The 26,810-nt window shown below is 40.4% G+C and overlaps 2 protein-coding genes across 2 annotated transcripts in view; both read left to right on the forward strand.

The window, feature by feature from the left end:
• The window catches only part of LOC109932900 (short transient receptor potential channel 4-like), a 51,264-nt gene extending 29,505 nt beyond the window's left edge, over positions 1-21,759 (forward strand). Inside the window, exons 2-3 of the mRNA XM_020531977.2 lie at positions 15,747-16,151; positions 20,866-21,759. Of these exons, the coding sequence (XP_020387566.2) occupies positions 15,774-16,151; positions 20,866-21,492 (1,005 nt within the window). The 5' untranslated portion in view covers positions 15,747-15,773 and the 3' untranslated portion in view covers positions 21,493-21,759. The remainder of the gene's footprint in view (positions 1-15,746; positions 16,152-20,865) is intronic.
• Positions 21,285-26,810, forward strand: part of LOC109912753 (short transient receptor potential channel 4-like) — a 53,488-nt gene continuing 47,962 nt past the window's right edge. Inside the window, exon 1 of the mRNA XM_048598313.1 lies at positions 21,285-21,384. The gene's annotated coding sequence lies outside the window, so the exon portion shown is untranslated. The remainder of the gene's footprint in view (positions 21,385-26,810) is intronic.

Genomic DNA, 26,810 nt, shown 5'->3' on the forward strand with positions numbered 1-26,810 from the left:
CTCTCCTTAACAAAACCAGACTGTTCTTGATTAATTCCTTCTCTCCAATTGTAGATTAATTTTGTCCCTCAGAATTGCTTCCAGTCATTTCCCAGCACTGCATTTAGGCTGATTGACCTGTAGCTTCCTGGTTCATGCTTTCTCCTTTAACAGGACCACATTGCTATCCTCCAATCCTCTGGCACCTCTCCTGTGGTCAGGGAGGAATTGAAAGCTATTGCCAGCACCCCTGCTTTTTATCCATTTCCTCATTAAAAAGCCTGGAATACATTTCATCCGGCCCTGGAGATTTATCTGCTTTAAACTCTGCTCGACCATTTGAAACCTCGTCACTGACTGCACTAATTTATTTAAGTATATTGCAATCCTTCTTCCTGATTTCTACACACACAGTGACCCTTTCACTAGTGAACACTGACACAAAGTATTCATTTAGAACCTTACCTATGCCCACTGGCTCCCGGCACAGCTAACCACAGTGGCTCTAAATGGGACTTAATCTTTCCCTAGTTCTCCTTTTACTCTTAATGTAGTTGTAAAATAACTTAGGATTTTCCTTTATTTCACATGCCATTATTTTTAATGTCCCTTTTTCCTCCTAATTTCCTTTTTTAAGTGTCTTCTTGCATCTAGTGTACTTCTGTTTTGAGCCCTTGGTATCTGCCACAAGCCTCCCTTTCCTTTTTATCCAATCCTGTATATCCCTTGATATCCACGGTTTGCTAGATTGTTGGTTCCATCCTTTATCTTCATTTGCCCTGTATTCTCCCTACTTCCTTCTTGAGTGTAAGATTCAATGGCTGCAATATTTCACATTTCAGATATGAAGTAGAACTGGCACTTTCCAATATGTAATGGAAAAATCACAATATTGTGATAAATCAGCTTAACAGGCCAGAGTGACTAAGCATAGCTACAATCTTATCACTGGTAGGGAGAAACTGTTTCAATGTGTGTTCCATGGTAAACCTCTGAAGATTGGAAAAAGGCAGATGACAGAAATTTTGAAAACCTTCAATGCACACTTTGAACCTGAAGTAAATATAATTTATGAAAGATAACTGTTAAACAACCAGAGATGTACAAAGGAAATCAAGCAATCGCTTATGAATTGAGAGGAGAAGATGCAAGTCCCCAAGGAATTTAGTCAAGTCTAAGGAAGGTAAAAGATGTGCTATAGAGGACAAACATTTGCAGTGAAACAAAGGGCCATGTCAGTCAGTGCAATGCTTGTAATGAGTAGCAAGCCACTGACGATATGTGGAATCTCGGACAGATCATGGATAAAGCTGGGGGTAAACCTCTTCACTCTCGCAGAAACCAATTATCTTGTCACCATAAACTACTAGCCTATTGGTGAAATTGTAGAATGCCTGAAAGCACACTTTAGCCATTATGGCATTCCTGACATTGTGCTAAGCAACAGTGCTGTTCAGGTTACATGTGAATAATTCAGCCTCTTCATAAATGATTGGGAAATTCAACACCATACATTATCTCTCCACTAACTCTTTTCAAATGAAAAGAATGACATGGAAGAAAGTAAACAAATCCAACACAGATGTATAAAAGGCAAGTGGAGAAAAACACCTGCTGAAAGCATGGAATGAAGTTCAACACAAGACTGATGTCACACTGCACACTGACTACTTTTCTAACAGCAATAAAGCAACTGATGCCAGCAGTAGGACCAGTCAGTTGTGACAAAATCAAGGTGAAATGGCAAAAAGCCTAATTTCATTTTGACAGCATTGCCAGAATTGAGCTTTGGAGAACCAGTCCAAGAACAAGCCTTCAGTGCTCAAACAAAGCCAGCCCAAGTGGTAACCTGAGATCTGCATAAAGCAGTGTTTCACTTTGATCGAATGGGATGAATGTGAATGACCTAATTTACTGTCATAACCACAGGCTCATGTATTCAACTAGAGAAGCTGCAGGAAGAGGCTAACTTGCCGTTTGCACAGCCCACCAATCACCCATCATCATTAGAGGTCCACAGTACCCAACAATGGATGTGCAACAACAATACGTATTGCAGGAACAACAAATATTACAGGAATAACAATCCCCAGGAAAGGAACATCACCCAGACAATGACAACATATACATATACCAAGAGAAGACTAGCATGATATAATGGCTATATACAATGCACGTGCTGAGATTGATGAGAATAGTGTACTGCCAGTACTTGATAACAGTTGTATGATCAGTGGATAACGGGTAAATAAAAATGGAAGTGTCAAGACAGATTTTTTTTTTTTGGATGAAGAAGTTTGTGATAAAATGCAACACCTTTGCTCTCTGACTTCTCATAGTCATATGACCTCTACCATTAGGCTCTAATTGGGGCCGTCCACCTTGAAGACAGTTTTAATAAAGTCATGGTACAGACCAGACCAACATCTTGTGAGCTTTTAATGTGGTATCAATAGTGGACCTGAGATTGAGTGTTGAAGGGCTGTAAAAAGAAAAACTCAACTATTGATGGAGAGAGAGCTGAATGATCAGAGCTGTAAATCATGCTGAAATGATTAAAACAGAACAAAGGAAGCAAGGCACAGGTGAAACTCATGGTAAGAGGCAATGGCTGCAACATTTCCTTTCCCAGTGCCAGTTGAAATGTTGAAGCAAAATGGAACACTGCCTGGGGTCATCCATTTTGCAGCCAGTTTCAATACAATCACGGTACAGGCCAGATTATTGTGTTCAGAGCTTGTTTCTCAACTAGTTCCATTTTCAGAATCTCAGTGGTCCTCCCCTGACAGGATTATGGTCCTAGACAATGCCCTTCCGTCTGTAGAGGTCAATGCCGGTTACATGTGACTTTCTAGACTAAGTACATACAACAGGGATGTATGTTGTTTTGAGGAATGTCAGGAAACGATGTGATAAACTGGAGTGCGCAGGTCAGCATGCACTTTGTGACTGCATGCGTGAACATGTATTATGCAGGTATGCGGTTTGCTGTGTGCAGAACGGAGGAAGGGTCACTGGACCCAAAATGTTAGCTCTGATGTTTTTTTTCTTCACAGATGTTGCCAGACCTGCTGAGCTTTTCCAGCAACTTCTGTTTTTGTTGTGTTCGTGGTTTGTCTGCTTTGATTATTGTCATACTTGCTGAGACCCAGTTCTTACATTTCTACAACACATTTAATGGCCTCCTGAGATTCCAAAGAGCTTTACAGTCAACAAAGTGCCAGAAGCATAGTTAGCTTGTTGTGAAGTAGGTCAAAATCCTTGTCCTATTGGTAAGGCAGAATGTCATAGAAAAGAAGGTCACTTGAAAAATGTTTGATCACTTGACACACTGTTCCATATTTTTAATTTGTGCAACAAGAACAAGCTGACGCAATTAAGATGCATTAATTGTAAGGGAACATTTTAAGGAAGCAAGAAAATTGGCACTTTATATAAGCATGTTCTTTCATAACTTCAGGAATGTCCCAAAATAATTCGGAGTCAATGAAGTACTTTTTGAAGTGTAGATGCTATCATTATTGTAGATCATCATGGCACAGCAAAGTTGCAAAAACAGCAGTGAAGTAAATGACCAGGTAATTTGTATTTTCAAGTCATGTTTGAGGGATGAATGTTGATCAGGATACTAGGGAAACTCCTCTACTCTTTTTCAAAGTGTGCTGCAGAAGCTCTACATCAGCCTGAGAAATGGATTGGGCTTATTATCTTGTCTGACTTGCTTCTGTACTTTATCAAAATATCAATCCAGATTGTATGTTGAGGACTCTGGACTAGCACTATATTTAACCATTTACATCTAGGCTACTAGTCCAAAATTACCAAAAACATCCCATGTTTACAGGACTGCCCACAATATCATTTTCAAAATAATTATCAGCACATAATCTGTTTAATATTTATTGACAGAATTTCATGTAGAGCATTAAAAAATAAGCTTTTGTTGAAATGTCGGTGTTAAATTATTTATGCTGAGGTCTGTGTCTGTTGCTACTTTCTGTAATAGGGAAATTCAACGTGAACTTCATTGTTTATCCATAACAAGTCAAACAGCTTCCCCGGTCTTCATCTTAAGTGTAGCAGATACGTAACATTGCATTCACTTTCTTCCCTTTCTCATATGCCAAATAGTCTTGCTGCTGTGGATTCTGTTTTTTTCACCACTATGCGGAATGTTGCACTCCATCCCATCTTGAAGTAATTGCCCCACTGAAAATTACATGTTCCTTAAAGGATTCTTGAAGACAAACAGAGATGGGCAAGAACCAGTGATGCCCAATTGCCATGAATGATTTATTTTTAATTGCCACTAGTAACTAGGAGCTAGTCCTCATTTAAGCCATTATTTGGAATTCAGAGCATAAGTGACTTCTGGCCTACTAACCTTTTTGAGAATTAAACGATTAGTTTATTGATCTGTAACTAATAAATGGGCATAGTGCTTTTGACATTTATATCTTGCATGGTGAATTAATTTTTATTCACTTTTATCCCACTTCAATGCTTATGAATGTTCAGTCATTCATTTTAACTAACATTAATAAAACATTAATTGCTAAAATTTGCTGAAAATTTAGATTCCAGTGCCGGTGCAGATGCAGGTGGTAGGAAAGCTCCAAAGGAGGAATATGGTAAGGAAGGCATAGCCTTGGTGACTGGTAGCCTGGAAATGGTGGATGTTACAACTAGAATGGTAAAATTATGACCAGTTTCAGCACTGGTAATAAAGTGGAGGAATCAACATGTGAATGAGCTGTGCACTTCATGTACTGGGCATCCAATCTGTATATATAATGTCCCAACTAGGGATCGTTTTAGAGTGCTTGTGTGGCAAGGCTATGACCCTATGATTAGGCAATCAGTACTAAAAGCCGACCCACCATCCTTAATAGGATAGCAAACTGCAAGGTAGTCATTGTGAGGCTACCTCTAGTAAAATAACTCACCTAGTCTCCCTCTTGGTAAGGATGGGCTTGAGACACTTGTTCCTAAACTTTGGGGATAATCCTACCCACTGATTCTGAACAACGGAAGCCAAGACAGGGGCATTGCAGCTGAATGTTGGCAAGAAGCCACTCTTGCTTAATGAAAAGGATGGATTCCACTTTCTGCATGACGGCCTATGCCACAGTCAAATTAGCGTGCCCCATGCTCCTTGACAGTAGCTGGAGGTTGGCAGGTCTGAATAAACAACAAGCATCTTGGTTTGCACTTTCTTCAGAATTGTCTCCATTCTATGCCATCCCATTGCAGTCTTCATCTGAGTCCTGTACAATAGAGGTTATTTGCAAACCTACCCTTTGGCACAAAAATTGTCCTTTTCCATGGTCGTGCTGCAGCCCATTAATTCCATATGATAGTCTCAACTTTACTGTCCTCTGAAGTTATGGCAATGCCAGTATCTCAGCTGGCAGCGGTGTCGGATCAAATGATGAGGCTTCTTCATTATTGGTGTGATATTGCTCTCTTGCCCTCTTGAGGCTGTTGAGGTTGGCAAGGAAGATTATTTTGAACTCTCAAATTAGAAAATCTGAAAGGTTATATTACAAAAGGTCTACAGTCACAGGTCTTCAGTTTTCACTTCATGCCAAGTATCTGGTTGAGAATAAAGTTGAGAAGGGATAATAACAATCTGTGATTATCAGAGAGTCCAGATTCTGTTGCAGCCATTTGCATATTGTAGAATACCATCTCCTCCATAAGCTCAAGATCTAAGGTCTGTTTGTTCCTGTCACTTCTGCTGTACTCCTTTTTATTTCATGCCACCTTGTTCTGCCATTCTCATTTATTGGGATTGTTGCATTATATTTGATGATATGCCTGCCATGACTGAATATATGGGCAGAGTGTATAGCAAGAATGTATAGAAAGAGCAGGTAGCATCATTGGAATGTATTTGTTGGTGAGGTGAAGTATCTGAATGTAATTCCTGAACCCTGACTGCTTGGGAGTAGTAATAGAGTTAGGGTGCATTGATTGGTGGTGCTGTTGGTATGAGATGGTCCTTGAAGGTACATCTGCTGACCATGGCTACCTGAATAATATCATTGAGTCGCTTCTGGTACTGCTACCAGGTCAAGGCCAGTCTCCTTGCATTGACTTAGTTGGTCATTTGAGTCCATCAGAGACAGCAATAGCATTCTGAATTTAATGAGGGCATGAGGCCCGAAAACCATCATCAAAGCTATCAGCACCCCAGCCAACCCGATTGCCAGGGATCTCAGAATTATGTCCTCAGTTAGCACTAGGAAGCTTGCTGTTGGGACTTGCAGCTACAAAGGGGACACTTAATTCCAGGGCTTCTCCAGAAGGGAAGACATCCCACCCCTGAGAGCTGTCAGCCAAAAAATCTGTTGCCACTGACACAGTTGGGTTTTCGACATTGAGATGATCAGCATAGACCTTGATCCAAGTGAGATTCTGCTATATTTCATTTGTGTACAAATCTATCATCAATCGAGCATTGTAGAGAATTCCATTGAGATATTTAGCTATACAATTGCAAGTAATTTTCTGTGAGGTTTTTTATGTTATAAACAATTATCTGAAACTCAAAATTAGTGCAAAAATGAAATAGGAATCCTTGAGCAAAGCAGTATTTCTTGTAAAGGTGCTGTAGCTTTGGCAGGATTATATTGTTGCTGGATGTTGCATACTGTGTGAAGAAGCAGCAGTGTGAACATCAAATGGCTGATGGGTGTTAAGAGAAGCTGTTATTGATGGAATGAAAGGTTGTAAAAGAGGTTAATGCTGCTGTCAGATATTACACAGGCAAGTCAAGGAGTTCAGCATGGGATGTCTCCGTGCAAGGAGGTTTAAGGCATGATATATGAGCAGTGGCAAACAAGGTGGATTAAAGAAATTTCAGAAGTGTCATTATAAGACCAATTTTTGTAGCTATTAAGAGTCTGAATTTAATTGCAGTTCTTGTTTTTATTCCTCTTGTTAGGTAAATTTTCTAGGATTTACTGTTCATCAACATGGAAAAAGTTTAACAGACTTTCACCATTTTCCATGTCTGGATGCAGATTCCTTTATGTATGATATGTTGAACACAATAGCTAGAATTTTCGAGGCCCCTTGGTGACAGGCAGTCATGTGAGAATGCTTGTAAAACAATATAGAAAGGTATGGGTACCATCTGAAATGTTCCCATCACCATGCTATTATGCTAGAAGTTTGCAAAATTGGCCGCAAGTTAGGAGGCTCATTGACCTAATTAAGTTGCTTAAATGTAGTCTCTGCCACTTTCAACTCCATAAGCAGGACCCTATCTCTCCAGTATTTCAGCGAATAAAATTAAAGCTACCCATTCCTCCAATGGAGGAATATGGTAAGGAAGGCATAGCCTTGGTGGCTGGTAGCATGGAAATGGTGGATGTTACAACTAGAATGGTAAAATTATCAGTTTCAGCACTGGCAGTATTCTAAAAGTGGCCGAACCAATGTCCTGTACAGCCGCGACATGACCTTCCAACTCCTATACTCAGTGCACTGACTAATAAAGGCAAGCATACCAAACACCATCTTCACTATCCTTTTCTACCTGCGACTCCACTTTCAAGGAACTATGAACCTGCACTCAAGGTCTCTTTGTTCAGCAACACTCCCCAGGACCTTACCATTAAGTGTATAGTCCTGCCCTGATTTGCCTTTCTAAAATGCAGCACCTCACATTTATCTAAATTAAACTCCATCTGCCACTCCTCGGCCCATTGACCCATCTGATCAGGATCCCGTTGTACTCTGAGGTAATCTTCTTCGCAGTCCACCACACCCCCAATTTTAGTGTCATCTGCAAACTTTTTAACCGTATCACTTATGTTCATATCCAAACTATTTATATAAATGACAAAAAGCAATGAACCCAGCATTGATCCTTGTGGCACACCACTGGTCACAGGCCTCCAGTCTGAAAAGCAACCCTTCACCACCACCCTCTGTTTTCTACCTTTGAACCAGTTATGTATCCAAATAGATAGTTCTCCCTTTATTCAGTGTTCTCTAACCTTGCTAACCAGTCTACCATGCGGAACCTTGTTGAACGCCTTACTGAAGTCCATATAGATCACATCCACCACTCTGCCCTCATCAATCCTCATCGTTACTTCTTCACAAAACTCCATCAGTTTAATGAGCCGTGATTTCCCATGCACAAAGCCATGTTGATTATGCCTAATAAGTCCTTACCTTTCCAACTACATGTAAATCCTGTCCCTCAGGATTCCCTCCAACAACTTGCCCACCACTGATGTCAGGCTCATCGGTCTATAGTTACCTGCTTTTTCCTTTACCACCTTTCTTAAATAGTGGCACAATGTTAGCTAAACTCCAGTCTTCCAGCAACTCACCTGTGGCTATCGATGACTTCAGAAAACTAAGCTACAGCTTCTTGAAGATTCTTGAAAATGAAAATTAAACTGCCCCAGTTTAACCAATATCTGTATTTTATAAATATATGACTGTAGCTACAGCAAATTTGTGATAATTTATAAACACTGTGACATTGCAATTTCTGTAAATAATATACTGAGTTCATGCTGCTAAATCAATGTGGAATTTTAAAATTAATATTGAAACTTGGGAATATTTTTTACCAGCACAATGAGCTGTACCATTTGTCAGTATTTACAGCTGCAGATCTTTAGAATTGATAAATGATATTGGTATAAAGCTGCAGCTTTCTAATTTTGTTCCATATCAATTTTCATTGGTCTTTAATACTGAAGTAATTTTCTTTCAGTAAGAATGACTGGTTTAAAAAAAAACACACACAGTTATATGGAGCTTTATAGTATAATTATAGCTAGTTCTTGGTATTGTAGTTTAATACTTAATGAATTGCAAGCCAGTAAATGGAACGTGCAATAAGATCACTCAGGCTAAATTTATCACTGAGACAAAAGGAAGATACTAGAAATGCTGGAAATGCTCAGCAAGTCTTTCTGGTTGATATGCAGTATCTTGGCATCGTTTCCTATACCACGAGCACAGGAACATGAGCGAATCAGAAACCAGAGGATGACCACTGGACAATGAATGCTATCTTGTGACTCTTAATTCTGATCTTCACCCACACCCACTTGTGCAGCAGGCTCCAACTCATCCTGCCTCACACTGTGTCAATGATCAGCCTTTTAGGGTGATTAAGCAATTTTTATTTCAAGATTCATCATGGCTTACTGTATCTTTCACATCCTGAGAGCAAAGCTTTGTGAGCTTCAGAGGAAGGAAGGAGTTAACCAGCAGATTCTCCCACCCATCTCTGGGTTGACTGATCAGCATACCAGGCTGCAGTGCCAGTGAAAGACATCGCAATTTCCCATTCAAAATCAGATCAACACTGACAGCTTGACTCTCGCTGGCCATCACAGCACCCTCTTGGTTCCGATGCTGAAATAAAAGCTACCACGAAACAAGCAATCTAAGCTACCGTATATACTTCTATGAAAGCCATGTTTTTGAGATCAGATTTTTTGGCAAACAGTAATGGGTTTACTGATGCATGCTTAATATTGTCAACAGTTTGAATTTCATGACAGGGTGAGGGTGAGTCTTGCAGCCTTAAGTGCTGTTGCTATTGTGTGTTTGTTATATTCAAGCAAGTGAAGGATAAACCAGTTTTACGTCAATATAACATTTAATCACAGTGTGAAATATTGGAGGCATCCGCCACTTAACGCGACAGTACCTCAGTTTCAGTACTGTTTCTTTACATCTGCTCAAGTCAAACCCCCATGAAAATCCTCCACCTGCTGATAATTAATCACAATTGATATATAACTGACATTGTAAAGGGCTGTTATAGTGCAGTTGTAGTATCTCTACCCTTGAACCATGAGGCCTGGGTTCAAGTCCCATCTGCTCCAGAGGTGTATAATAACAGGTTGATGAGTAAATAGCTACAATTGACATTGCTACCTTCATGCATAGATCAGTGGAATATATTAGACGTTCTGATTTTGTTGCCATTCAAATTTAACAAAGCAAATAATATATTTGGGGCGACGTGGTAGCTCAGTGGTTACCACTGCTGTCTCGCAGCACCAGGGACCTGGATTCAATTCCACCCTTGAGTGACTGCCTTTGTGGAGTTTGCATGTTCTTCCCATGTCTGTGTGGGTTTCCTCTCCCAATCCAAAGGTGTGCAGGGTAGATGGATTGGCCATGTTAAATTGCCCATAGTGTCCAGGGATGTGTAAGTTGAGTGGATTAGCCATGGGAAATGCAGGGTTACAGGGATAGCATAAGGGGGAGAGTCTGGCTGGGATGCGCTTCGAGAGTCAGTGTGGACTTGGGAGCCAAATGGCCTGTTTCCACACTGGAGGGATTCTTTGATTCTATAGCTTTGGATGGGGGATCATTAATTTTTCCAATTGGCATTTCTTCTTCCTTGTCAAATACAAAGAAGGATGATTAAGATGTAGAAGCAAGTGGTGGACTATAAGGTAGGGGTATGAGACTGTGAAGCTAGCAGAGCAACTCCCTTTCATAAATTTCACCACTTGGGAGGGTTCCAAAGGGTGGCCTAGGAAGCATATCAACTATGTGCTGAATGGAAGCCAGTAAGCAATGTACATTCTCCAGGCCCCTTTAGGTGGGAGGGCTTGTAAGCGGCAAAGTGGCTTTTGTATTGTAGAGGATGCCAGTTCTCCAAGGATGTGGCCCTTTGGCAGTCTGGGAACTATCAAAACTTAATACTGCATTCGATGAGGAAGATCCTTGTTAGTAAAGAGCTGCACCTTTAACACTGCTTATTCCCCCAACTGGGGATACCAGAAGCTGAGATGCCATCCTTAATAACTAGTGAGTGTGAAGGCATGTAATTAGGAGGCTACTTCTGGGATAATAACTCCTGCTGTCTGCCTCCCAGTCTCCAGTGTCAGGGTCCAAAAAGTCTCCTCCATTGTAGTAGACATTTTTTCCCTACAAGCAGATACAGGTGCTATTGTCAGTTTGTACACCATCAAAGGTATTTCTTACTCTAATTTTCCTGAATGAAAATGTTTTAAAAGGCTGTGCTTCTCCCTAGAGGCTTTTGGAGGGTATATCCATTGCAGAATAGCTGCAGTCCATTTCTGTTAGATAGATAGTATTGTCAGGAAGAGTCAAAATCACCACTTCCATAAGTTTCATTGCAGTTCTATCCCTCCATGGTAGTATAGTATGAGCTTTGCCACACTAGTGACACAGCAGGTAACCACTGCATCAGGAAATTGACTGATTCAACAGGCTACACTGTTCCTGGCTTTCCCAGTAGATCCAGCAAAATAAAGTATGAACTATCATGTTGAAATGCTACAAGGAGCAATGCTAGGATAATTTGTCACTCAAAGATTCAGGTGATAGCCCATTCTATTTTTTCTCCACTCATCACTCGTTTTTGTTTCGTATTTCCTGCATCTGCAGTTCTTTTGGTTTTTTTGTTTAATCTGGCTTGTGTTAATTAGAATCACAACGAAGAAGGGTTTGCTGCCTCAGGAAGCTGAGTAGATTGATGTTGAAGACTAAGGTGTGGAAGGAAAGCATCTTGGCCTCTGAGTAAGAGGATATTGGACATGAAGGGGATGATGTGGGAGGGGCAACTGGCAGCCAGAGAAACATGATAATAATTGTCATTACTAAGTAAAGTCATTTGAGCCCTGTCTGTTCACCTGACCCCACTGTCCTTCTTGCTTTCAAAAATTAAGTATAGGTTTACCTCAACAACATGCAAGTATATAGTGCTTGCAACATAAGCATTCCAAAGTTCTTCATGAAATGTAAGAAATAGAATGTGGAGCATCATAATGTGACATAGCAAGGGGTGTCAAGATCTTTGGTCAGAAATGAGTTTTGAGAAAGTTGTTCAAGGAGGAGAGGGAAATTTAAAGGCAGAAACTTTCACAAAGGTGATTCCAGAATAAGAGGCTAAACAAGGTGAGACATTAAAACCGAGGTTATGTTTGTTCTCTCAGGTAGCTGTGATGGATTCCAGGCCACTATATGGAGAACGGGGAAATTCTCTCTATCGTCAATAATTGTCCTTTGACCAATACCATTATCCCATTGTTATCCTTTAGGACCTTGTCTTATGCAAATTGGCTTTTGGGTCTTCTACATTACAATATTAACTCCACTTCAAAAGTATATTGTTAGTTGAAAAGTGTTGGCAATATGCTGAAGTTGTGAAGGGTGCTATATAAATGCAAGTTCTGTTTTTCAACTTCTCCTTGTCCATTCTCCCAATATTGTAAGTGAATATCTAGATAAGCAGAAAATATACCTGCAGTGATACTTAACTTTGGCAACCTCCAACACATTCTTTTCTATGTCTTAATTCCTTTCCTCATAACATCAAAGTAAATAAATTATCCAAGACAAATCCCTAATTTGGGAGTAAACAGTACCTTGAGTAAAATTAAGTAAAAGTGGTAATTAAAGAAATGACTTAATTCCCACTGAATTAAAAATATGAAAGAAATCCCCCCCTCCCTCCTTCAGATGCAGCACACAAAAATATCATTCTGAGGTGGTCTCTGCCTCAGGAATATACTGGAGCGGCCAAAGATTATTTGGGATGCATTTGAAGGGGAGATAGAGGGTGATAGAGTGGAGGGAATGTAACAAAATCTTAAAAGGAATTGGCTGTTCATTGGATTACCAATGCAGTTGCAAGCTATCTGTTGCAGTTTTCAGGCTGTAGTCATTCTTTTTAAAAAATCCTGTTTTGTTTCATCAAAACACAGTAATTCAGAGAATAATTCAAAACATGTTAATTTCCTGTTAAGTGCATGCACCCTTGACGGTAGGTTTCTCCTAGTACAGTTTTCCTTTAAATAATGTTCCTCTAAACACAAACAGAGGTTTCTATGATGAAGTGTCATTGAGAGTTCAGTTGACATTTATTTAGAAATTGCATTTGTGTTTGGACATTGCCTTTGTATAAGTGAGTTTCTCTGGCATACAGTTGTTTTATTCTCAAAAGTACAAATATTTCAGAGGTGATTGCAGGCTTTAGTAGTGATAATGGATGCAAATTGCCAACAGTGCTTTGATTTACCATGGCCATCTTTGAGAAGCCATTAGGCATCTTATGTTATTGTCTGGTAGTTGTTCAGGTGATCAAAGTTGAATTAGAAGCTTCTGCTGCTGCAACCCTTTTATACAGATGTTCCTGTCCTGAATGTTGAACAGTCCTGACCTAATCCAGCAAAATAAGAGTTATAGAGTTATACACAATGGAAACAAACTCTTTGGTGCAACTTGTTAGCGCCAACCAGATACCTTAACCTGATCTAGTCCCATTTGCCCCATGTCCCCCGAAACCCTTCCCATTCATGTACCCATCCAGATGCCTTTTAAATGTTGTAATTGTACCCACCTCCACTACTTCCCCTGGCAGCTCATTCCATACTTGCACCACCCTCTGCATGAAAAACTTGCCGCTTAGTTCCTTTTTATATCTTTTCCCTCTCACATTCAACCTATGCCTAGTTTTGGATTCCCCTACCCTGAGAAAAAGACCTTGCCTATTCACCCTATCTATGCCCCTCATGATTTTATAAACCTCTATAAGGTCATCCCTCAGCTTTTGGTGTTCCAGGGAAAATAGCCCCAGCCTATCAGCCTCTTCCTATAGCTCAACACCATGCCCCCCCACCTCCAATCCCAGCAACGTCTTTGTAAATCTTTTTAATTTTAACAACATCTTTCCCATAGCAGGGAAACCGGAATCAAATGCAATATTTTAAAAGTAGCCCAACCAATGTCCTGTACAGCTGCAACATGACATCCCAACTCCTATATTCAATGGACTGACCAATAAAGGCAAGTGTACCAAACACCACCTTCACTATCCTTTCTACCTGTGACTCCACTTTCAAAGAATTATGAACCTGCCCTCAAGGTCTCTTTGTTTGGCAACACTCCCCAGGGCCCAAAGTGTATAAGTCCTACCCTGATTTGCCTTACCAAAATGCAACATCTCACATTTATCTACATTTAAACTCCATCTGCCACTCCTTAGCCCATCTGATCAAGGTCCTGTTATACTCTGAGATACATCACCAATTTTAGTGTCATTTGCAAACTTACTAACTATACTTCTTATGTTCACATCCAAATGATTTATACAAATGACAAAAAGCAGTGGACCTAGCACCAATCCTTGTGACGCACCGCTGGTCACAGGCCTCCAGTCTCAAAAATAACCTTCCATCACCACCCTCTGTCTCCTACCTTCAAGCCAATTTTGTATCTAAATGGTCAGCTCCCCCTGGATTCCATGTGATCTAACCTTGCTAACCAGCCTACTGTGTGGACCCTTGTTTAACACCTTGCTAAAGTCCATATAGACAACATCCACTACTCTGCCTTCATGAGTCTTTGTCACTTATTCAACTAATTCAATCAAGTTAGTGAAACATGATTTCCCACTCTCAAAGCCATGTTGACAATCCCTAATTAGTCCCTGCTTTTCCAAATATATGTAGATCCTGTCCCTCAGAATCCCCGCCAACAACTTGCACAAAACAGATGTCAGCCTCACTGGTCTGTAGTTCCCTGGCTTTTCCTTACCACTTTGCTTAAATAATAGCGCCACATTAGCCACCCTCTTCCGGCACCTCACCCGTGGCTATCAATGATAGAAATATTTCAGCAAGACCCCGGCAGTCACTTCCCTAGCTTCCAAAAAAGTTCTGGGATATGCCTGATGAGGTCCCAGAATTTATCCACCTTAACACATTTTAAGACGTACAGCACCTCCTCCTCTGTAATATGAACACTTTTCAAGATCTCACTGTTTATTTCTCCAAATTCTCTAGCTTCCATATCCTTCTCCACAGTAAATACAGACTCAAAGTACTTGTTTAATATCTCCTGTAGTTCCACGCATAGATGGCCTTGCTAATCTTTAAGAGGACCTATTCTCTCCTTTAGTTACTCTTTGGTCCTAATGTATTTATAGAATCTCTTTCGGATTCTCCTTAACTATATTTGCCAAAGCTATCTCATGTCCCCTTTTTGCCCTTCTGATTTCTCTCTTGAGTATACTCCTACAGCCGTTATACTCCTCTCGGGATTCACTCGACCCCAGCTGTCTATCCCTGATATAAGCCTCCTTCTTTTTCTTGATCAGACACTGAATTTCTCTCGTCATCCAGCATTTGCTACATCTACCAGCCTTGCCCTTTACATTAACAGGAACATACTGCCTCTGGACTCTCACTATCTTATTTTTAAAGGCCTTTCACTTTCCAACCACTCTTTTACCCGCGAGTAGCCTGTCCCAATCAATGTTTGAAAGTTCTTGCCTAACACCATCAAAATTGGCCTTACTCTAGTTTAGAACCTTAACTTTTAGATTAGGTCTATCCTTTTCCATAACTAATAGAAATTAATAATAGAAATAAAACTAATAGAATTATAATCACTGCCCCAAAGCGCTCCCCCACTTCAGTCACTTACCCTGAATTATTTCCCAAGAGAAGGTCAAGTTTTGTGCCTTCTCTAACAGATTCATCGACATGCTGAATAAGGAAATTTTCTTGTACACACTTAACGAATTCCTCTCTATCCAAGCCCTTAACACTATGATAGTCCCAGTCTATGTTTGGAAAGTTAAAATCTCCTACTATTACATCACTTTCATTATTCCAGATATCTGAGATCTAACATTGGAGTTATTTTGTTCTGATTTTATTCTGAAAAGAATTGCAACTATTATTGTAGAGATTACACCAGTCAGTCTATTAAAATTATTTTTATGCTTTCCTTTCTTTAAGAGACAAGGCTTTGAAATGGCATGAACTATGGCTCAGCTGTACTACAAAAGAAGTGACAATGCACCGTACAGAGACCGAATTTCTCTCCGAATTGTGAGAGCAGAATCTGAACTGTGTCCTGCAGAAAAGGCTTACCTGAATGCTGTTGAGAAAGGTGATTATGCAAGTGTCAAACAAGCTCTTGAAGAAGCTGAGATTTATTTTAAAATCAACATCAACTGTATTGACCCTCTGGGACGAACTGCACTTCTCATAGGCATTGAGAATGAGAACTTGGAAATTATTGAACTTCTGCTGAGTTTCAATGTGTATGTAGGAGATGCTCTTCTCCATGCCATCAGGAAGGAGGTTGTTGGAGCTGTTGAACTACTATTAAATCATAAGAAACCCAGTGGAGAAAAGCAAGTAAGTTGTCTACAAATTAATAATTACAGCATGTATGGTATATCTTAATTGAATGTTACAGGCCAACCTTTATCCAACAGCATATTGTTTTTAATCTAGAGGTTCCTCATTATAAAGTGCAGTTAAGATGTTCAGAATTTTGAAAATTCTAGAAAATGCATTGCCTAAATTATTCTGCTGCCTTAATATTGTACAAAAGAATGGCTTGAATAGATAGTAGAGTATGTTTGAGATCTGACCCATTACACAGATAAATGCAGCAATAAATCAAGCAAAGGAGTCAATAAGTCTTTTGGTAACTACACTCAATGTATAATTTGATTGACATTCATGGTCCAATAAATAAAGAATCAATTACTTTATGATTAATTATTTTAGTAGGTTATTATTTTGGACCTGAGTTAAAGTTCGAATTCATTTAGGCCTGTATACGTATAGCTGCAGTGTATTTAAAGAATATAAAAATAGAAAGAGCAGACATGGAAGAAATTTGGGTAGAATTAGTTTTCAGTAACCGAGGTAAGCAATTATATACATTTGGCCATGAAGAACGGCTTTCTCATTATCTGTCCAAAATAAAACTGCTAAATGTCTTCAGACTGCTTGTTTTGCGCATTTAGGATCTTAGGAAGATAGAAATTGCTCAATAAAATTAAAGCTCCATCGACATTGCCATCTACTTCCTGGGTAGTCTTATGATATTGACAATAATGGAGTTATTGAATAATTACGGCAGACAATCTCTAGTAATTAGTCTACGACAGACATATTGATGAGGTGAGGAAAACCTCCAATTCTGGAATGTTTTGGGAACCCAAAAGTCAAAATCATCTGTTCCATCTTTCTCCTCCAAGCATACCAGACTTGACATGTGACACAGTAACTACTCATGTACTGTACCACAAAATATAATTTTCAGAATTAAATCTACATGCATTTGAATGAATCAATACAATATCGCCTCCTAATGGAGTTTCCTCCATTGGTTTATTGCTTTCTCTGTCTTAATGGTCCAGGATTGCTGTAGCAGAAATCTCATGAAGAGTGCCATGAATTAGACTTGTTTCCCCCTCACTTTTTAGTTCTATTTCATGTTGTGCTGCAGATTGTTTGAAGTGTGATCAATGATGTATCTGGGACAGTGTTAGTTTATGACATTAATATTTTATTCTCTTAACCAATTAAATATAAGAATAGAGAATGAATGATGGAGATGGTAATAGAATGGATTGAAGTAAGAATAAATATGGCAGGAAGGTACAGAGAAAGAAAAACAATTGAATTGAGACAATAAAGATACAGAAAGAAATACATTGAAAAGAAACCTTTAGAAACTTGCTGGAGTGACACTCTATGGTTTCAGTTGTTCCCTTTCGTGACCTCTGAGGTTGAGTGGCATTTCAATGGAATAGATTTTGTCTCAAAAGGATTCTTATATCAGAAAATGGAACTCCTGTCTTTCTGTGGTGACTATATTTCTCTGCAATTATGGTGCAAATCAACAATTTCTTGAAACTCAGGAAGTTGAGAATGAGCAGCGTTTTTGTGGCTTACATCTCATGCCTTATCATATCTTAGCCAAGTTTTGGATTTTTTGAACATTATTAATGGCATGAACCTTTTTAACTTGCCATTATTTTGCTAGCCAATTCTGGACCATTGTCTCTGCAGATTTGTTTTGAACTTACTACCCTTCAGGCTAGGTCCTCTGGTTTTAAGGCTCTGGACAAGTTGAAATAGCTTGTCATTGCAGATTTTATCTATTTCCTATAGAAACTTTAAACAGCTGTCAAATCACTTCTGAGTCATTTATTTCCCAGTGAGAATTTATCCTATATACATATGACTGACCACTCTCTTTCATCCAACTCCTCCACCCACGGAACCATTCTGTTTGCTATGTTCTATAACTAAAGTTTTTCTTTTGGCACTGCAGCATCCAGAACTTTAACTTTGACCCAAATCCCCCTTAGGCCTTTTAGTGGTCATCATGTCCTCTGGCAGTTTCCCACAATCTTCACACCTCTTTCACTAATCTCTATGGTCATCATCCTGAATCTCTCTAGCCCCTCATTGATGTACCCCAAACTCTCCAAGCCCCCCACATTGATGTGACACTCCCTCTCCCACCACCCAATCTTTGCTCCCCCGCATAATTGGCATCCTCGATAATCTGTTCAGCCCCGTGTTGATGTCTCCTAGAAATTCCTGATCTCCACCTTTGGCTGTGGCTCCATGTTACAGGTATGGCTGCTAAAAATACATGCAACTAGGAAATAGATTTCCAAAATGGTAATGAGTTACTGCCATTAAATTTAGCAAGATCTGAGTCGAACCCTTTTCCTTTGAGCATGGTTCTTCTGCTTTATGTCCTAATTTTCACTTGTCCGATAAGGTTGGTGCAAACATTTCGGGATGCTGATACTTCTCTGATGAGAGATCTCTAGTTGAAAACGTTAGCTATTTTCTCCCAGATACCGCCCAGTCTGCTGAGTATTTCCAGCATATTTTGATTTGTTTCTAAAAGACTGAGACACTTTTTTTTTCCTGGAATGGACAGAATGAAAATAAAATCTGACCAAGATCTGTAAAGTTATCAAAGTTTTTGGTAAGGTGAATAGGAAATAAAACTGGTCAGTGTGCTGTGATCTAGAAGGCATGAGATTGCCACAAAGAGGAGGAAGGAAAAGGTAGGGACTTTTTTTTTTTTGAAGTGGATTAGCTACAATATGGAAATATTATCAGAAACAGAATCTATTGTAGGGAAAATGAATCAATGCTTAATAAAAATTTATAGCATGTTAGGTGGTAAGGGAATAGGAATAGAAATAAGTTCATAGCTCATTTATAGTATCGAGGCATGCACAATGGACCAGATGGTGAGCTATTGTAGCATAAGCTGCTATGTTGGAGATTATAATTCAAGTCATAAAAGGCTCTAGATTGAATTCTTTATGGGAATTTATAGCTGTCAGGGATTATAACCAGTTTAGTTTAATTGCCTCATTCAGAGGATAACCAAATGGTCTCACTGGGTCTCCCACTTGAAGTGGCTGATGACTTGCATGAACAGAATGTCTTTTCATCTGTGAGACAATTAATTATATTGAAAGAATGTGTAGGTAAGTGGCACCAGGTGAAATGGAGAGGAAACATCCATGCAGTCATCTACAATATGTGAGAGAAGATTTACTGAACATCCAGATATTAAATTTAGTCAATCAGAGGTGAAATCAGGAGGTGCTTTTTCACAGAAAGGCCGGTGGAATTTTCTCCCTAAAAGTTCTGAATGCTCAGTCAACTGAGTGCATGTAAATGGAATTAAGATACAGATCAACCATGATCTCATTGTATGATGGAACATTGTGATCTGTAATTTTCACTGGTTTGGTTACCATGTAAATTTCTGCTAAAATTCATCAGTAAAGTCACTGTTTTAAAATCCTGCATGAACCATGTAATCAGATCAAGCAGTATAACATAACAGTTTGATAGTTTCTTTCATTACCTTGATGTATTTAAGGAAGGTAATCTGTGCAGTTAGTAATGTCACTGAAAATGTGTTTATCACAATAACTAAGCATTTCCAATAAGGCTGTCCAGTTCTCCTCCAGAGTGACTCAACTTGAAATAATTAAAATTCTTTGATAAAACTGTCTTGAAACATCTATAATTTCACATAATTTTGTTCGTCATTTTCTAAGAAAATGAACAAATCTTTGTTAAGGGAAAACTCTTTTAAAAAAAAATCCAAACCAATTACTGGGGGATTAACTTTGAGCTAGTATGAAAGTTTGAAGAATTCACAATTATTGGCTCAGATCTTCTAGTTAGTTCTAAAGAGAATGTATCCAATGCTGACTGCCATTTAATCAACCCACTTACCATTTTACATGGAGTTTTCTGATGTCAGTGCAGCAGGAGTGTAGGGATAGACACCATCAGGAGGCAAATGGATATAATTACCGTGTAGCTATGACCCTTTTTCTTGTCGTGAAGTAAACCTGCATCCCTTCATGTCTATCTTTAGCTGTTTGACTTGCATTGTTCTAAATGAAGCTGTTACCCTCTGAATCTGCATAGTCTCACCCACTGATCAATGCTAACACACTCCCTTCATCATGGGCAGTGTTCACGCCCAATCCTCACCCTAACGATGTTGTTGCTACCTTGTGCTTTCCCCCAAAGTCAAAAATGCTCAACCCATCCCGCTGACACCACCCAGTGGAGTAGAGAGAATGCGCACAGGGAAGGGTGTGAACATCGTTGCGAGGAGGACGTAGGTAGGAGTACAGAATGTTGCTATGGGTTCTGGAGTGCTTTTACACTGTTCCTGAGCTGGCACATCCAGGGAAAACAGCCCAGATCTGCATGGTTCCATCTCACCCCACAACACAGAGCAGCCTAGGCAAGATAAAACTAGGAGTTGGAAGTTTAAAATTCCTGCATAAATACAATGGATATGCATACTTTGGGACTTTATTAGGAACCCAAAATGCATCAATGATGTGATTTATGTTGAAAGCCTCTCCCCATATTGGAAGATCTGGGCCAGTATATGTGGTTTTTGGGAGAATCTACCTGAAATTTAAAAATCCACAACAGTTGGCATTGGTTCAGCCAATTTCTGCTCCAGTTGCACTGATACAATGAGAGAAAAACTGATCCAAGAATGTTCTGTTCACAATGATGCATTTCCTGTTTTGTTCCACAGGTTCCACCAATACTACTGGATAAACAATTTTCAGAATTTACGCCAGATATTACACCTATAATTCTTGCAGCACACACCAACAATTATGAGATCATAAAGCTTCTTGTGCAGAGGGGAGTCTCTATACCACAGCCTCATGAAGTTCGTTGCAACTGTGTTGAGTGTGTTTCCAGTTCAGATGTTGACAGTCTACGTCATTCTCGATCAAGATTGAACATATACAAAGCCTTAGCAAGTCCATCTTTAATTGCTTTGTCAAGTGAAGACCCCTTTCTTACTGCATTTCATTTGGGCTGGGAGCTTCAGGAACTAAGTAAAGTGGAAAATGAATTTAAATCGGAATATGAGGAATTATCACATCAGTGTGAAACGTTTGCAAAAGATTTATTGGACCAGACAAGGAGCTCTCGGGAATTAGAAATAATACTTAATTATAGGGATGATAACAGCATTCTGGAAGTGCAGACTGCTAATGATCTTTCCAGGTTAAAGTTGGCAATTAAGTATCATCAGAAAGAGGTAAGAATATTGGAAAGCAATCAGTTATTATTTAACTTGTGTGGCCTGACCACAAGACTGCATGCTAGAAATAAGTCTTTAGATGGGTCGGCAACTTTCAAGATTTAATGAAATGTGAATTCATGTAGAAGTAAATTGCAGATGCTCGTCTTATTTTCTTCCACCTTCATACTTAATGCCTAATAAATTTGTATTGTTACGAGAGAAGTGAAAGTTAAAGACAAAAGTACAGTAATTTTATTTCCTTGCAGTAATTAATATTAAAGTATCAAAGTAACCACAATACAAAAATAGAAATTTTCACCAAGACTATATAAATTGGATGGTTGTAAGCCGTTGTGGGTTTGAATAATTATAATTAAAATCTTGGATACATTGTCTCTCTGGACGTAGATCAGTAATAGGATGCAGAGGAGAAAGGAACATTTGGTCCATTGAACTGTCATCATTCATTAGTTACTGCTCCCACAGCACTTCATGATTATTATGGATGTCAATCACTATTTCTAAAAACAGAATTCTAACTGTCAGCATGCTTTTGAACTACATCTAAGCCTGTAGATCTGAAGTTTCCTCCCAGGGTCTCATAATCATCTGCCCAACTCAGCCAGGGAATTTTTTTATTTGATTGTTGGATGTATGTGTTGCTGGCTGGGCCAGCATTAATTGGCCATTCTTAGTTGCCTTCTTGAACCACTGCAGTCTATCTAGTGCAAATAAACGCACAGTGCCATTAGGGATGGAATTCCAGGATCTTGACCTACACTGAAGGAATGTTGATATATTTTCCAGTCAGGATGGTGGGTGGCTTGGAGGGGAACTTGCAGGTGGTGGTGTTCCCATGTATCTGTTGTCCTTCAGCTGGCAGTGGTCATGGGTTTGGACATCCTGTCTCGGTGAATTACTGCAGTGCAACTTACAGATGGTACACACTGCCACTACAGAGATTTGATGGAGCGGGTGGATCTTTATGGACGTGATGCCAGTCAAATGGCCTGCTTTTCCCTGGGTGGTGTCAAGCTTCTTAAATGTTTCTGGAGCGGCAATCATCCAGCAAAGCAGGGACCAGACCACACTGCTGACCTGTGTGTTGTCAATGATGTCAATACCTCTTTGGTGGTGGGGTCGGATTGAAGGTGGCGAATCTCTTACTCTGAATTCCTTCACCTCCACCGCATCTGTTCCCAAGATGGAGTATTCCACTCCCAGATGTCCTCTTACTTCAAGAACCGCAACATCCCCCCCTCCGTTGATCCAAAATGCCCTCGACCGCATCTCTTGCATTTCCCACACTTCTGCCCTCAAACCCCCTCCCCACAACAAAAATAAAGACAGAGTCCCCCTGGTCCACACACATATCATCCTACCAACCTCCACATCCACATCCAGCATACCATCCTCTGCCACTTCCGCCACTGCAATCTGACCTCAACACCAAAGAGATATTTCCCTCCCAACCCCTATATCCCTTTCATGGGGACCGCTTTCTCAGTGACTCCCTTGTCCGTTCCACACTCCCCACCAATCCCACCATACCCAGCACCTTTCCCTGCAACCGCAGGAGGTGCTACACCTGCCCCTAAACATCCCCTCTCACCTCCATCCGAGGGCGAAGACAAACTTTCCATATCCGACAGGGGTACATCCTCTAACCTGATCTACTGTATCTGTTGCTCCCGATGTGGCCTCCTCTACATCAGTGAGTCCAAACACATACTTAGTGACCGATTGGTGGAGCTCTATACACTGTAACCAACAACACCTTCTGGTTGCCAGCCATTTCAACTCCCCCTCCCACTCCCACTTCCACTCCCGGGGTGACATGTCCATCCTGGGCCTCCTCCAGTGCCACAGTGACACCACACGCAAACTGGAGGAGCAGCACCTCATATTCCACCTCAGGAGCCTACAGCCTGATGACCTAAACATGGAATTCGCCATTTTCAAAATCTCCCCACCCCAGCCTCATCCCATATCCAACCCGCCATCTCATCTCATCTCCTTGATCTGACACTATCTGTCCATCTTCTTCCCCACCTATCTGCCCCACTCTTACCACTGACCAATCTCCACTACCCCTACCTGCATCCAACCTATCGCCATCCCACCTACCTTCCCCCAACCCCATCCCTCCTCTCTCTATTTACTCCCCAGCTCCCCTTCCTCTCCCCAGTCCTGATGAAGGGTCCAGGCCCGAAACATTGACTTTCCTGCTCCTCTGATGCTGCCTGACCTGCTGTGTTCCTCCAGCTCCACACTGTATGGACTCTGACTCCAGCATCTGTAGTTCTTGCTACCTCCAATAGAATTACTATCACTGCATCTACATGATCAATACCCTATGTGTTATCGTTGACCGTAAACCTACCTAGACCATCCATATACATACAGTAACTACAAGAGAAGGTTAGAAACTGGGAATTCTGCAGTATGTAGCTTACCTCCTGACTTTCACTGCCTATCTACCAGGCCCAAGTCTGGAGTGTGATGGAATACAATCACCTGTTTGAATTACTGCAAGAAGCATACAATAGTATCTAAGACAAAGCTGTTTGCATGCACCCTGCCCGTCCCACACACATCCCATTCGACTGCCTTTAACATTCAACCTCTTACCCACCAGCTGTCCTGTCCAGCGACAGTGATCTGCAAGGAATGGCCAGTTATGCTATCATATCTTTAGAGACTGCAATGGGCCTACTTCCATAATGACATCATATAGATCTATCTTTCTGTGATAGTGCAAGAGAAAGCTATCACTAGCTGTTTCCTCTCAGATCATCTGTTTTACTGAGATAATGTTCACCTCAAACATCTGAGGCTTCAGGGGAGTCACTACAACCATTTGTTGCTCAATTTTATCTTCTTAGAGCACTTTATAGCAGTAGTAGGTAGGTGATACAGAGATGGACACTGTTGTATATTGATAAATTGGATTGTTTGACACCTTTGTGAATAGAGTTCTGTAACATTAGCATAAACTTAACTATATAGATCTCTACATTTGTAATGCATGTAATTCTTCATTGTCCAATTATGGTAATGGCTGTAAACCTCTACCTTACAAAGGAAATAGGCAGAAGTCTCAACATTGAGAAACTTTGGATAAGTTTGAGGAAAGACACATGTAGATTGACTTTATTTGATGTTTCAACTTTTAGTTGCTTTTCTCTGATTACTCACCATCCTATTCCACCCCTTTTTGTGCCCACACTTCGTCCTCCCTCTCGTCCGATGACTTTGTAAGCAGTAAGACTTTGTTTATTGAAATACAGCAAAATGGAATAATTATAGACACCTTTCCTGACCTGTATTTAAGAGCAATATGCAATGGTGAACTATACCAGACTGAGGTCATAAAAGTGCCTGGAAGGAAGCTGTAACTAACAGAATCAATGAAGCATTTGTAATTGCTTAATTTACAGGTGTGTTCTTCTGGTTGAAATGAGTTAGAATCATAGAATCATACAGTTTAGAAGAGGCCTTTCAGCCCCTTGAGTCTGTACCACCAAATATACACTACTGCCTACACTCGTACAACTTAGCCGCACAAAGCCCATGGTCTTGAATGTTATGACACTTCAAATGTTCATCCAAATAACATTTGTGGGGTTACCTGCCATGACTACCCTCCCAAACAGCGCATTCCAGATTCCCACCAGAGGGCACAGTTACTTTCTATCCACTCCATCCATGCCTGTCATAATCTTTATAAACTTCAATCAGGTACCCCACCTCCACTTTCTCTGCTCTAAAGAAAACAAGCTGAACCTATCCAACCTTTCTTCCTAGCTGAAATGCTCCACCTCAGGCAACGTTCTTGTGAATGCAAATGCAACCCGAAAGAACTGCTGATGCTGGAAATCAGAAACAAAAACAGAAATTGCTGGAAAATCTCAGCAGGTCTGGCAGCATCTTTGAAGAGAAGTCCGATCTCCTCTGCACCCCCTTTAGTGCAAATCACATTCTTCCTCTCGTGAGGTGACCAGAATTGCACATAGTACTTCAGCTGTGACAAAGGGGCGGCATGGTAGCTCGGTGGTTAGCAGTGCTGCCTCACAGCACCAGGGACCTGGGTTCAATTCCACCCTCTCAGGCAACTGTCTGTGTGGAGTTTGCACATTCTCCCCGAGTCTGCGTGGGTTTTCTCCGGGTCTCCGGTTTCCTCACACAGTCCAAAGATGTGCAGGCGAGATGGATTGGCCATGCTAAATTGCCTGTAGTGTTCAGGGATGTGTAGATTAGGTGGGTTATAGGGGGATGGGTCTGGGTGGGATGCTCTGAGAGTTGGTGTGGACTTGTTGGGCCGAAGGGCCCGTTTCCACACTGTAGGGATTCTATGAAAAAAAATTCTATAAAATAATCAAAGTTTTGTGCAGCTCAACATACCCTCCCTGTTCTTGTAATTTGTGCCTCAACTGATAAAGGCAAGCTAACCTGTTAACCTGTCCAAACACCTTCAGGGATCTGTGGACAAGCACCCGAAGATCCCTCTGTTGCTCTGAGCTATCTAGGGTCCTGCCTTGCAGGTTCGCACATATCCCGAGAAACCCACAGAAAGAAGTGCAGCCTTAAGAATTTTGTACTTGTTTTGTTATTTAATAAGATTACAGCTGATTTTGTACTTCAGCTCTGCAACTGTGCACAATGCCTACATCCCTTGCTTCTATTAATGTCCAAAACTCCAATGTCTGTCTTGAATGGTCTCAGTGACTAAGGATCTCCATCCCTCTGGAATAGAGTAGATTCACAACCTTTGAAGAAAGTTCTCATTATCTTAGCAGTTAATGAATTACCCATTATTTTGAAGCCTCAACACTAGCTCAAGACAGGGGAGACTTCTTCCCAAAATCTACTCTTTCAAGCTCCTTGGGAATTTTATAAGTTTCAACGAGATAATGTCTCATTTTCCTAAATGCCTTGAAATCAAATTACAATATCTCAATCTCTGCTCATATGAGGGAATGTCCGGTGCAAGTAAATCCTTCCTTTGATAAGAGACCAATAACCCCTGAAGTCATGACATGTAGATAGAAGCATCGAAATTAGGAGCACGAGTAGGCCTTCGCACCTGCTCCATCATTCATCGTGATCATAGCTGATTGTCTAATTCAGTACGCTGTTGCAGTTTTCTCCCTATTCCCTTGATCCCATTAACCCTAATAACTATATCAAACACCTTCTTGAAAACATTCAATATTTTGGCCTCAATTGCGTTCTGTGGCTGAAAATTCCACAGCCTCACCACTCTCTGCAAGACCTTTGTACCATAGGTACTGATAATTGGCTTTGTGTTTGATTCTATTACAGAGTCTAGGTTATTTGGCTCCTATCAGTATTCCCCTTAGAATGGAGACAACAAGGTGCAGGGCTGGATGCACACAGCAGGCCAAGCAGCATCATAGGAGCAGAGAGGCTGACGTTTC

This window comes from Rhincodon typus, chromosome 6 (assembly GCF_021869965.1).
Source record: "Rhincodon typus isolate 14 chromosome 6, sRhiTyp1.1, whole genome shotgun sequence".
NCBI classification, from domain to species: Eukaryota; Metazoa; Chordata; class Chondrichthyes; order Orectolobiformes; family Rhincodontidae; genus Rhincodon; species Rhincodon typus.